Here is a 12,199-nt window from a genome sequence, read left to right as displayed (position 1 = left end):
TAGAAGTGGAGAATCTGGACAGGAAAATATAACTTCTTTGTTAAGTGTAGTTAAGGATATTTTAAAGAAGGTATATCAAAGGGTAATGGAAGATACAGACCATTGGCCTCCATTTAATGAACTCCCCCACTTTACATCTGATTCTAAAATTAAAACAGCACAAAAAAAAGCCTTCCAGTCACATATAAACAGTGTCGCAAATGACATAGTTGAAAGTGTTTTCAGAAAAATGTTCTCAATAATTATGACATCTTTATATGAAAACAGTGAGACCAGGGGAGAATTGGAAGCATCTGGCAATGATGAACTGCTGATGAATCCATCGTGCTTTAGAGAATTGAAACAAGCAGAAAAAAGAAGTGTTCCCCCTGAACCTGTGATACCACAAGTTTATCCTTACACAGGTATTGGAAGTGTCACTTCATTGGAAAACATTTTATTGCAATTTTCTGCATTGCGACTGGGTGAACAATTGGTCCAAAAGGTTCTCAAAAAGATCACAGATTTTGCTTTGCTGAATCTAGAAGAGAGTTCATCCCCTAAAGGTCAATCTGATGAAATTCGATATCTGAGGCCATGCAGTTCTAAAGCTAGCCCCAAGGGCAGCCCTAAGGCAAGTTTTGAAACAAATTTTAAAACAAAATCAAAAGTTACCTCTTTGGCTAAGTTTGGAACAAAACCACAGCTAGGACCTAGTGGAGCTAAAGCCAAAAGCAAAACCAAGTTAGGTCTTAGAAGACTCTAAGAGGCAACCAGTCCAAGACTTCCATTGGGCTACCAGGCCTGCTATCCATAGGGGATGCCAAAAATCCCTCAGTGAGAGCAAAACTCCCCACTGTGAAACTAAAAATGTATTCCAGGGATATAGTAAGTAATATTCTGGAAACAACTGTGAATGAATTTCAAGAGGTGAGGCAAAATAGAGCAATGGTAAATGTAAACACTTTACCTTCTCATCAAATTGAGATAGCAAGTGAAATAGCTGATGCAGTTTTGCAAGGATTATACGCTACAAAGAATAATTTGGCCCATCCAATAAAAGGCTCATACTCAGATGATCTCAAACTTTCACAGGGATATTTTAGTACAATCTCTTTTGCAAATCCAGAAGCCCATTTCTCTTCGGAGAATGTTTCTTCACAACTAGAAAAAAATCTTTCCTAAAGAAAATATTTTTAAACAAATGTTTGATAAATGGCAAACAGAACCAAGTGACATGGATAACGAAAAATATAAGCTATCAGCGATAGCTGAGGCTGTTTTGAATGAAATTTCAATGAAAGCAAAAGAATTAGAACAATCTGTTTCACTTTTAAGTTTGTCAGTTCTTGAGCCTTGTGAAAGCAGGCACCATAATTTTAAAAGAGCTGCTTCTAGAGTTGAGGATTCCCAAACACAAATTAATACATTTGGCCAGGAAACTGTTGAAAAACTATTCGAAAAATTAGAGTTGTGCTTCTTGACTCAGATGTTCACAACAGATAGTAAAGAAACACTAGAAAGCAAGAAAGAAACTGCTGCTACAAGTAAACATAGTTCCTTGAGAACAAACAATCTCAATTATGTACCAACTTATAACACAAAGTTGAAAGACAGAAAACTGGGGAGCTCTGGCCACCAAATTGCTCAAGAGATCTTGGAAGGGGTTCTGAACACCTTAGAGTCATTTGTAGACCTACAGTTTAAATATGTCTCTACATATGCTTTTTCTGAAATTGTGAGAACACCTATTGAAAACTTTTTTGCTGTGTAAAGGAAACCATTAATGAAAACAATATTGCCCAAGTTACAAACACTGAATAAATTTCCTGGTGAATCTAAATCAAGTAGTATGATTTCCCAGGAAAACATACAGATTACCCTTCAACAGCTTTACTCATTCCATTCAGAATTGCTTACTTATACTGTTAATACTGTCAATGACATGCTTAGTATAATTAAGAACTACACAAAGAAAAATGCCATGAGGAACCATCTTCAATTAGCATGTTTGAAGAAAACATTGTAGCAAGTCAGATCATCAGCACACTGATGGACCAGTGCACTTATTTCTATGAGTTGATGAGCAAAAGCCACCCAAAGGAAAATCTGCTCCAAGGAGCTAAAAATGCCTGCACTGCTAATTGGTCCAGATTTGCAACTGGAATGGGAATGTCCACTTCAAAGTCAAAGGGAATTAGCTTCCAGGATGATCCTCCACAAATCCCTGCCTTGTCTTATTCAGAGGAAGATATGAAAATAAAGGACAAGACTTCCTCAAATATACCTTCATATGTCAGATACTCTGCAGGAAATTCAACTAAAACCACAGAGCCAATGGAAGGGCTCGAATCAGACCTTAAACCATCATCTTCTAGAAGTGAAGCTCAAGTCTTCAGCCACTTTGATCAAGCTGTGAAAGGATACTGCTCTCTCCTCGAAGGCACTGGCTTACAAAAATCATCTCAGAAATCTAGTGACTCTGCACAAGCAGCACTAGAGCACCCCATGTCCTTCAGAGAAATGGAAGAAGGTGAAAATCAAAGAGTGCTTCACTATGATCCCCCCAAACCAGTTGTTAATCCAAACCAAATACAGACAACCATTTCTCCACTCAAAATATGTTTAGCTGCAGAAAATATTGTCAATAACATGCTGTTGAGTTATGGCCTTTCAAGTCAAACCCCACACACTTAACGAAAGTATGGAAACTATGAAGCCATTTTTTTTAAACATCTTTATTGAAGTATAATTGCCTTACAATGGTGTGTTAGCTTCTGCTTTATAACAAAGTGAATCAGTTATACATATATAATATGTTCCCATTTCTCTTCCCTCTTGCATCTCCCTCCCTCCCACCCTCCCCATCCCACCCCTCTAGGTGGTCACAAAGCACCGAGCTGATCTCCCTGTGCTATGCTGATCTCCCTGTGCTATGCGGCTGCTTCCCCCTAGCTATCTATTTTACATTTGGTAGTGTATATATATCCATGACACTCTCTTACCCTGTCACATTTCACCCCACCCCCTCCCCATATCCTCAAGTCCATTCTCTAGTAGGTCTGTGTCTTTATTCCCGTCTTGCCACTAGGTTCTTCATGGCCTTTTTTTTTCCCTTAGATTCCGTATATATGTGTTAGCATACTGTATTTGATTTTCTCTTTCTGACTTACTTCACTCTGTATGACAGACTCTAACTCCATCCACCTCATTACAAATACCTCCATTTCATTTCTTTTTATGGCTGAGTAATATTCCATTGTATATATGTGCCACATCTTCTTTATCCATTCATCTGTCGATGGACATTTAGGTTGCTTCCATGTCCTGGCTATTGTAAATAGAGCTGCAATGAACATTTGGGTACATGACTCTTTTTGACCTATGGTTTTCTCAGGGTATATGCCCAGTAGTGGGATTGCTGGGTCGTATGGTAGTTCTATTTGTAGTTTTTTAAGGAACCTCCATACCGTTCTCCATAGTGGCTGTATCAATTTACATTCCCACCAACAGTGCAAGAGTGTTCCCTTTCCTCCACACCCTCTCCAGCATTTATTGTTTCTAGATTTTTTGATGATGGCCATTCTGACTGGTGTGAGATGATATCTCATTGTAGTTTTGATTTGCATTTCTCTAATGATTAATGATGTTGAGCACTCTTTCATGTGTCTGTAGGCCATCTGTATATCTTCTTTGGAGAAATGTCTATTTAGGTCTTCTGCCCATTTTTGGATTGGGTTGTTGGTTTTTTTGTTATTGAGCTGCATGAGCTGCTTGTAAATCTTGGAGATTAATCCTTTGTCAGTTGCTTCATTTGCAAATATTTTCTCCCATTCTGATGGTTGTCTTTTGGTCTTGTTTATGGTTTCCTTTGCTGTGCAAAAGCTTTTAAGTTTCATTAGGTCCCATTTGTTTATTTGTGTTCTTATTTCCATTTCTCTGGGAGCTGGGTCAAAAAGAATCTTGCTGTGATGTATGTCATAGAGTGTTCTGCCTATGTTTTCCTCTAAGAGTTTGATAGTGTCTGCCCTTACACTTAGGTCTTTAATCTATTTTATTTTTGTGCATGGTGTCAGGGAGTGTTCTAATTTCATACTTTTACGTGTACCTGTCCAATTTTCCCAGCACCACTTATTGAAGAGGCTGTATTTTCTCCACTGTATATGCTTGCCTCCTTTATCAAAGATAAGGTGACCATATGTGTGTGGGTTTATCTCTGGGCTTTCTATCCTGTTCCATTGATCTATATTTCTGTTTTTGTGCCAGTACCAAACTGTCTTGATTACTGAAGCTTTGTAATATAGTCTGAAGTCAGGGAGCCTGATTCCCCCAGCTCCATTTTTCATTCTCAAGATTGCTTTGGCTATTCGGGGTCTTTTGTGTTTCCATACAAATTGCGAAATTTTTTGTTCTAGTTCTGTGAAAAATGCCAGTGGTAGTTTGATAGGGATTGCATTGAATCTGTAGATTGCTTTGGGTAGTAGAGTCATTTTCACAATGTTGATTCTTCCAATCCAGGAACATGGTATGTCTCTCCATCTATTTGTATCATCTTTAATTTCTTTCATCAGTGTCTTATAATTTTCTGCATACAGGTCTTTTGTCTCCTTAGGTAGGTTTATTCCTAGATATTTTATTCTTTTTGTTGCAATGGTAAACGGGAGTGTTTTCTTAATTTCACTTTCAGATTTTTCGTCATTAGTGTATAGAAATGCCAGAGATTTCTGTGCATTAATTTTGTATCCTGCTACTTTACCAAATTCATTGATTAGCTCTAGGAGTTTTCTGGTAGCATCTTTAGGATTCTCTATTTATAGTATCATGTCATCTGCAAACAGTGACAGCTTTTCTTCTTCTTTTCCGATTTGGATTCCTTTTATTTCTTTGTCTTCTCTGATTGCTGTGGCTAACACTTCCAAAACTATGTTGAATAATAGTGGTGAGAGTGGGCAACCTTGTCTTGTTCCTGATCTTAGTAGAAATGGTTTCAGTTTTTCACCATTGAGGACAATGTTGGCTGTGGGTTTGTCATATATGGCCTTTATTATGTTGAGGAAAGTTCCCTCTATGCCTACTTTCTGCAGGGCTTTTATCATAAATGGGTGTTGAATTTTGTCAAAAGCTTTCTCTGCATCTATTGAGATGATCATATGGTTTTTCTCCTTCAATTTGTTAATATGGTGTATCACATTGATTGATTTGCGTATGTTGAAGAATCCTTGCATTCCTGGGATAAACCCCACTTGGATCATGGTGTATGATCCTTTTAATGTGCTGTTGGATTCTGTTTGCTAGTATTTTGTTGAGGATTTTTGCATCTATGTTCATCAGTGATATTGGCCTGTAGTTTTCTTTCTTTGTGACATCTTTGTCTGGTTTTGGTATCAGGGTGATGGTGGCCTCGTAGAATCAGTTTGGGAGTGTTCCTCCCTCTGCAATATTTTGGAAGAGTTTGAAAAGGATAGGTGTTAGCTCTTCTCTAAATGTTTGATAGAATTCGCCTGTGAAGCCATCTGGTCCTGGGCTTTTGTTTGTTGGAAGGTTTTTAATCACAGTTTCAATTTCAGTGCTTGTGATTGGTCTGTTCATATTTTCTATTTCTTCCTGGTTCAGTCTCGGCAGTTTGTGCATTTCTAAGAATCTGTCCATTTCTTCCAGGTTGTCCATTTTATTGGCATAGGGTTGCTTGTAGTAATCTCTCTTGATCTTTTGTATTTCTGCAGTGTCAGTGGTTACTTCTCCTTTTTCATTTCTAATTCTATTGATTTGAGTCTTCTCCCTTTTTCTCTTGATGAGTCTGGCTAATGGTTCATCAATTTTGTTTATCTTCTCAAAGAACCAGCTTTTAGTTTCATTGATTTTTGCTATTGTTTCCTTCATTTCTTTTTCATTTATTTCTGACCTAATCTTTATGATTTCTTTCCTTCTGCTGGCTTTGGGGTTTTTTTGTTCTTCTTTCTCTAATTGCTTTAGGTGCGAGGTTAGGTGGTTTATTCGAGATGTTTCCTGTTTCTTGAGGTAGGCTTGTATTGCTATAAACTTCCCTCTTAGCACTGCTTTTGCTGCGTCCCATAGGTTTTGGGTCGTCGTATCTCCATTGTCATTTGTTTCTAGGTATTTTTTGATTTCCCCTTGATTTCTTCAGTGATCACTTCGTTATTAAGTAGTGTATTGTGTAGCCTCCATGTGTTTGTATTTTTTACAGATCTTTTCCTGTAATTGATATCTAGTCTCATAGCGTTGTGGTCGGAAAAGATACTTGATACGATTTCAATTTTCTTAAATTTACCAAAGCTTGATTTGTGACCCAAGATATGATCTATCCTGGAGAATGTTCCATGAGCACTTGAGAAAAATGTGTATTCTGTTGTTTTTGGGTGGAATGTCCTATAAATATCAATTAAGTCCATCTTGTTTAATGTATCTTTTAAAGCTTGTGTTTCCTTATTTATTTTCATTTTGGATGATCTGTCCATTGGTGAAAGTGGGGTGTTAAAGTCCCCTACTATGATTGTGTTGCTGTCGATTTCCCCTTTTATGGCTGTTAGTATTTGCCTTATGTATTGAGGTGCTCCTATGTTGGGTGCATAAATATTTACAATTGTTATACCTTCCTCTTGGATCGATCCCTTGATCATTATATAGTGCCCTTCTTTGTCTCTTGTAATAGTCTTTATTTTAAAGTCTATTTTCTCTGATATGAGAATTGCTACTCCAGGTTTCTTTTGATTTCCATTTGCATGGAATATCTTTTTCCATCCCCTCACTTTCAGTCTGTATGTGTCTCTAGGTCTGAAGTGGGTCTCTTGTGGACAGCATATATACGGGTCTTGTTTTTGTATCCATTCAACCAGTCTGTGTCTTTTGGTGGGAGCATTTAATCCATTTACATTTAAGGTAATTATCGATATGTATGTTCCTATTCCCATTTTCTTAAATGTTTTGGGTTTGTTATTGTAGGTGTTTTCCTTCTCTTGTGTTTCTTGCCTAGAGAAGTTCCTTTAGCATTTGTTGTAAAGCTGGTTTGGTGGTGCTGAACTCTCTCAGCTTTTGCTTGTCTGTAAAGGTTTTAATTTCTCCATCGAATCTGAATGAGATCCTTGCTGGGTAGAGTAATCTTGGTTGTAGGTTTTTCTCCTTCATCACTTTAAGTATATCCTGCCACTCCCTTCTGGCTTGCAGAGTTTCTGCTGAAAGATCAGATGTTAACCTTACGGGGATTCCCTGGTGTGTTATTTGTTGTTTTTCCCTTGCTGCTTTTAATATGTTTTCCTTATATTTAATTTTTGACAGTTTGATTAATATGTGTCTTGGCGTGTTTCTCCTTGGGTTTATCCTGTATGGGACTCTCTGTGCTTCCAGGACTTGATTAACTATTTCCTTTCCCATATTAGGGAAGTTTTCAACTATAATCTCTTCAAATATTTTCTCAGTCCCTTTCTTTTTCTCTTCTTCTTCTGGGACCCCTATAATTCGAATGTTGGTGCGTTTAATGTTGTCCCAGAGGTCTCTGAGACTGTCCTCAGTTCTTTTCATTCTTTTTTCTTTATCCTGCTCTGCAGTAGTTATTTCCACCATTTTATCTTCCAGGTCACTTATCCTTTCTTCTGCCTCAGTTATTCTGCTATTGATCCCATCTAGAGTATTTTTAATTTCATTTATTGTGTTTTTCATCGTTGCTTGGTTCCTCTTTAGTTCTTCTACGTCCTTGTTAAATGTTTCTTGCATTTTGTCTATTCTATTTCCCAGATTTTGGATCACCCTTACTATCATTATTCTGAATTCTTTTTCAGGTAGACTACCTATTTCCTCTTCATTTGTTAAGTCTGGTGTGTTTTGACCCTGCTCCTTCATCTGCTGTGTGTTTTTCTGTCGTCTCATTTTGCTTATCTTACTGTGTTTGGGGTCTCCTTTTCACAGACTGCAGGTTTGTAGTTCCCGTTGTTTTTGGTATCTGTCCCCAGTGGCTAAGGTTGGTTCAGTGGGTTGTGTAGGCTTCCTGGTGGAGGGAACTAGTGCCTGAGTTCTGGTGGATGAGGCTGGATCTTGTCTTTCTGGTGGGCACGTCCACGTCTGGTGGTGTATTTTGGGGTGTCTGTGGCCTTATTATGATTTTGGGCAGCCTCTCTGCTAATGGATGGGGCTGTGTTCCTGTCTTGCTAGTTGTTTGGCATAGGGTGTTCAGCACTGTAGCTTGCTGGTCATTGAGTGATGCTGGGTCTTGATGTTGAGATGGAGATCTCTGAGAGATTTTTGCCGTTTGGTATTACGTGGAGCTGGGAGGTCTCTTATGGACCAGTGTCCTGAAGTTGGCTCTCCCACCTCAGAGGCACGGCCCTGATGCCTGGCTGGAGCACCAAGAGCCTTTCGTCCACACAGCTCAGAGTAAAAGGGAGAAAAAATAAGAAAGAAAGAAAGAAAGAAAGAAAGAAAGAAAGAAAGAAAGAAAGAAAGAAAGAAAGAAAGAAAGAAAGAAAGAAAGAAAGAAAGAAAGAAAGAAAGAAAGAAAGAAAGAAAGAAAGAAAGAAAGAAAGAAAGAAAGAAAGAAAGAAAGAAAGAAAGAAAGAAAGAAAGAAAGAAAGAAAGAAAGAAAGAGGCTATAATATAGTGAAGTCTATTCAGATATTCAACAGATGCATCACATCAAGTTGTTTGTGGAGTTTTAATCCGCTGCTTCTGAGGCTGCTGGGAGAGATTTCCCCTTTTCTTCTCTGTTCGCACAGCTCCCGGGGTTCAGCTTTGGATTTGGACCCGCCTCTGCATGTAGGTCGCCTGAGGGTGTCTGTTCCCCGCCCAGACAGGACGGGGTTAAAGGAGCAGCTGCTTCGGGGGCTCTGGCTCACCCAGGCCACGGGGAGGGAGGGGTACAGAGGAGGCGGGGCGAGCCTGCGGCGTCAGAGGCCGGCGTGACGTTGCACCAGCCTGAGGCGCGCCGTGCGTTCTCCCGGGGAAGTTGTCCCTGGGTCACGGGACCCTGGCAGTGGCGGGCTGCACAGGCTCCCGGGAGGGGCGGTGTGGAGAGTGACCTGTGCTCGCACACAGGATTTTTGGAGGCGGCAGCAGCAGCCCCAGCGTCTCACGTCTGTCTCTGGGGTCTGCGCTGATAGCCGCGGCTCGTGCCAGTCTCTGGAGTTCGTTTAGGCGGCACTCTGAATCCCCTCTCCTTGCGCGCCGCGAAACAAAGAGGCAAGAAAAAGTCTCTTGCCTCTTCGGCAGCTGCAGACTTTTTCCCGGTCTCCCTCCCAGCCAGCTGTGGTGCGCTAACCCCTTCAGGCTGTGTTCACGCCGCCAACCCCAGTCCTCTCCCTGCGATCCGACCGACCGAAGCCCGAGCCTCAGCTCCCAGCCCCGCCTGCCCCGGCGGGTGAGCAGACAAGCCTCTCGGGCTGGTGAGTGCTGGTCGGCACTGATCCTCCATGCGGGAATCTCTCCACTTTGCCCTCCGCACCCCTGTGGCTGTGCTCTCCTCCGTGGCTCCGAAGCTTCCCCCCTCTGCCACCCGCAGTCTCTGCCCACGAAGGGTCTTCCTAGTGTGTGGAAACCTTTCCTCCTTCACGGCTCCCTCCCACTGGTGCAGGTGCCGTCCCTATTCTTTTGTCTCTGTTATTTCTTTTTTCTTTTGCCCTACCCAAGTACGGGGGGAGTTTCTTGCCTTTTGGGAGGTCTGACGTTTTCTGCCAGCGTTCAGTGGGTGTTCTGTAGGAGCAGTTCCACGTGTAGATGTATTTCTACTGTATCTGTGGGAAGGAAGGTGATCTCCGCGTCTTACTCTTCCGCCATCTTCTCTCCTCCCTGTGAAGCCATTTTTTGTATCAAAGGAAAGGCCTTTCTCTGTAACGTGTGAAGAACAAAAGGATGAGAAAAGCTTGCTTAAAATATGGGGAAAAAGAAACAGCTATGAAATTGAAGAAGAAAACAAAAGCTTTGTGGCAAGTGGAGAAGATTCCACTTTACTGGAAAAGTGAAAAAATAAGTACCCAAAGTTAGAGAAAATAGCAGCTCTCGAAGAGGCTGAGGTCATTGCTTTTGCCGATCAGGAACTGGGACCACATGAAATCCATCTAGTAGCAAGATATGTTACTATATCTGTGGTCACACATTTCAAGAACTTTGAAACCAGAGGTGAGTGAGGACTGACTTATAAAGAGTTGGCATCATTTTAGGGAAAAAAAGTCATTGATAATTTTAAGAGTTTTATTTTTAACCCTCACATGCAAGAAGCTACATTCACTGCTTCTCTGAAAATAGCCTTAGATTTGGGATGGCTGTTTATTTACTTGTGTGTTTTTCAAATGGTCAGTATGCTAAAAGAAAAAATGTTACCCATTTACATAATTTTTATATGGAGGAGTGTTTTTCAGTTTTCCCTATCTACAGATGAGATTAAATGGGCATAATTTAAGGTGGGATATTTTGGTTGGGCATGAGGTATGGCTATGAAATGATGTTTTGCTTGGGACATACAACTGCTCTAAAGGCAATTCCCAAACAGAAGTTCCAAGAGGGTTTTTTTTTAAAGTTCTTTAATAAAAAACTTCTTACATTATAGTCAGACCTCATGCATAGTTAATTGACTGTAATGATCCAACTTCTTTTTGAGGTATACAGTTAAAGTCTTTACAGTTATTGATGATAGTTTATAAGAACAGTGGCATTAAACTTCTTGTTCTGTTCATGTTCCAGTTTTCTGACCTAAATCCTTTTTAGGTATAATACTCTAAACCCATGCTTACAAGTATGATATCTGCACTCCCTTTCTATGAATGCTTACATGCATATATTGGGTTGAACCATATGAAATAGCCATTTTTATATGTCAAACAACAGCAGTTTCATTCTGTTCTTTTTATTATATACTATTTAGTCCCAAATGGGATAATTAGCTGAATAGCCAAAAATGTTTTCAAGAATTATATGAGATCTCTAGATATCACTGGAATCACTCTAGGGCCTTGTAACACTAAAAGCTAGAAATCATTTCTCTGCCCCAGGATTTCAGCTTCTTAAAGCAACATAGCTATCCAAGGAAGAAACCAGCAATTAGAGATTTGAATTCTAAGTGGGCTTCCCGGGTCTTCCCTGGTGGCGCAGTGGTTGAGAATATGCCTGCCAATCCAGGGGACACGGGTTCGAGCCCTGGCCTGGGAAGATCCCACATGCCGCGGAGCAACTAGGCCCGTGAGCCACAACCACTGAGCCTGCGCGTCTGGAGCCTGTGCTCTGCAACAACAGAGGCCGCGATAGTGAGAGGCCCGCGCACCGCGATGAAGAGTGGCCCCCGCTCGCCGCAACTAGAGAAAGCCCTCGCACAGAAACGAAGACCCAACACACCCAAAAATAAATAAATAAATTTAAGAAAAAAAAAAAAACGAAACTCTAAAGGGGCTTCCCAGCAGAAGTAAAGATTCCACAGGTAGAAAATAGAGATTTGAAGAAAACCCAGTTCCTTTCTTGACTAGATTTTCCTATTTCTTGAGTGAGGTACACCCAAAGTGAAATTCATATGTAAAATATTGCCAGTATTTTGAATGGTCAACATTTTTCCTTAATGCATGTTAAAAATACCAATGTTTTCTGTTTCAATGTCCTCTTGATGAAAAAGTGTCTATTATTTCCATGCTGTTAAGCAAAAAATACGAATCAAAACAGCCTCTAAGAAGCATAAACAGTGATTCTTCACTTAACTTTGTGAACATCTCACTGAATTGGTTATTTCCTATATAATTTCAAGCATTTCTGATTGCACCGAAGATGGTGGAACAATACAGAAGTCACTGGAAAACCAAGATGCAACTTTTAGCAAGATTATTTTAGTTCATTCCCAAGTGTTTGAGAGTCGGTCAATTTCTATCAGAGGACTTGCTTTAAGCATTTCTGAAATCATTATTCGAAGCCTTTTAAATAGTGACATTTTAAAGGCAGACGTTACACAAGTGGTTTCTGTAAAAGCAAAATATATTTATTGCCCAAAACCAGCTGTGGCTGACTTCAGCGATCTCTTTCAGGATCTCTTAATAGGAGTAACCCATGTTCTGTCCAAAGAAATAGGAATAAATCATCACCTTGACAGCAAAGGAAGAAACAAATCACCGTCCACACCTAAAAGCCATAGTTTGCCCATTTGCAACAAAACCAAAACTATGAAAAGACAGATAGGTGCCAGAGGTAGGAAATCAGCTCCTACTCACCAAATTAATCAAGTAGCACAGAAAAATAAATT

The 12,199-nt window shown here is 40.1% G+C and overlaps 1 protein-coding gene across 1 annotated transcript in view; it reads left to right on the top strand.

The window, feature by feature from the left end:
- The window catches only part of LOC137756427 (fibrous sheath-interacting protein 2-like), a 72,515-nt gene that overhangs the window by 43,507 nt on the left and 16,809 nt on the right, over positions 1 to 12,199 (top strand). The window contains 7 exon segments of the mRNA XM_068532687.1: positions 1 to 530; positions 591 to 731; positions 734 to 1,149; positions 1,151 to 1,943; positions 1,946 to 2,669; positions 11,607 to 11,659; positions 11,662 to 12,199. Coding sequence (XP_068388788.1) covers positions 1 to 530; positions 591 to 731; positions 734 to 1,149; positions 1,151 to 1,943; positions 1,946 to 2,669; positions 11,607 to 11,659; positions 11,662 to 12,199 — 3,195 coding nt within the window.

This window comes from Eschrichtius robustus, chromosome X (assembly GCF_028021215.1).
Source record: "Eschrichtius robustus isolate mEscRob2 chromosome X, mEscRob2.pri, whole genome shotgun sequence".
In the NCBI taxonomy this organism is placed as follows: Eukaryota; Metazoa; Chordata; class Mammalia; order Artiodactyla; family Eschrichtiidae; genus Eschrichtius; species Eschrichtius robustus.
The sequence above is the reverse complement of the archived record's forward strand: the minus strand, read 5'-3'. Positions and strand labels throughout refer to the sequence as shown.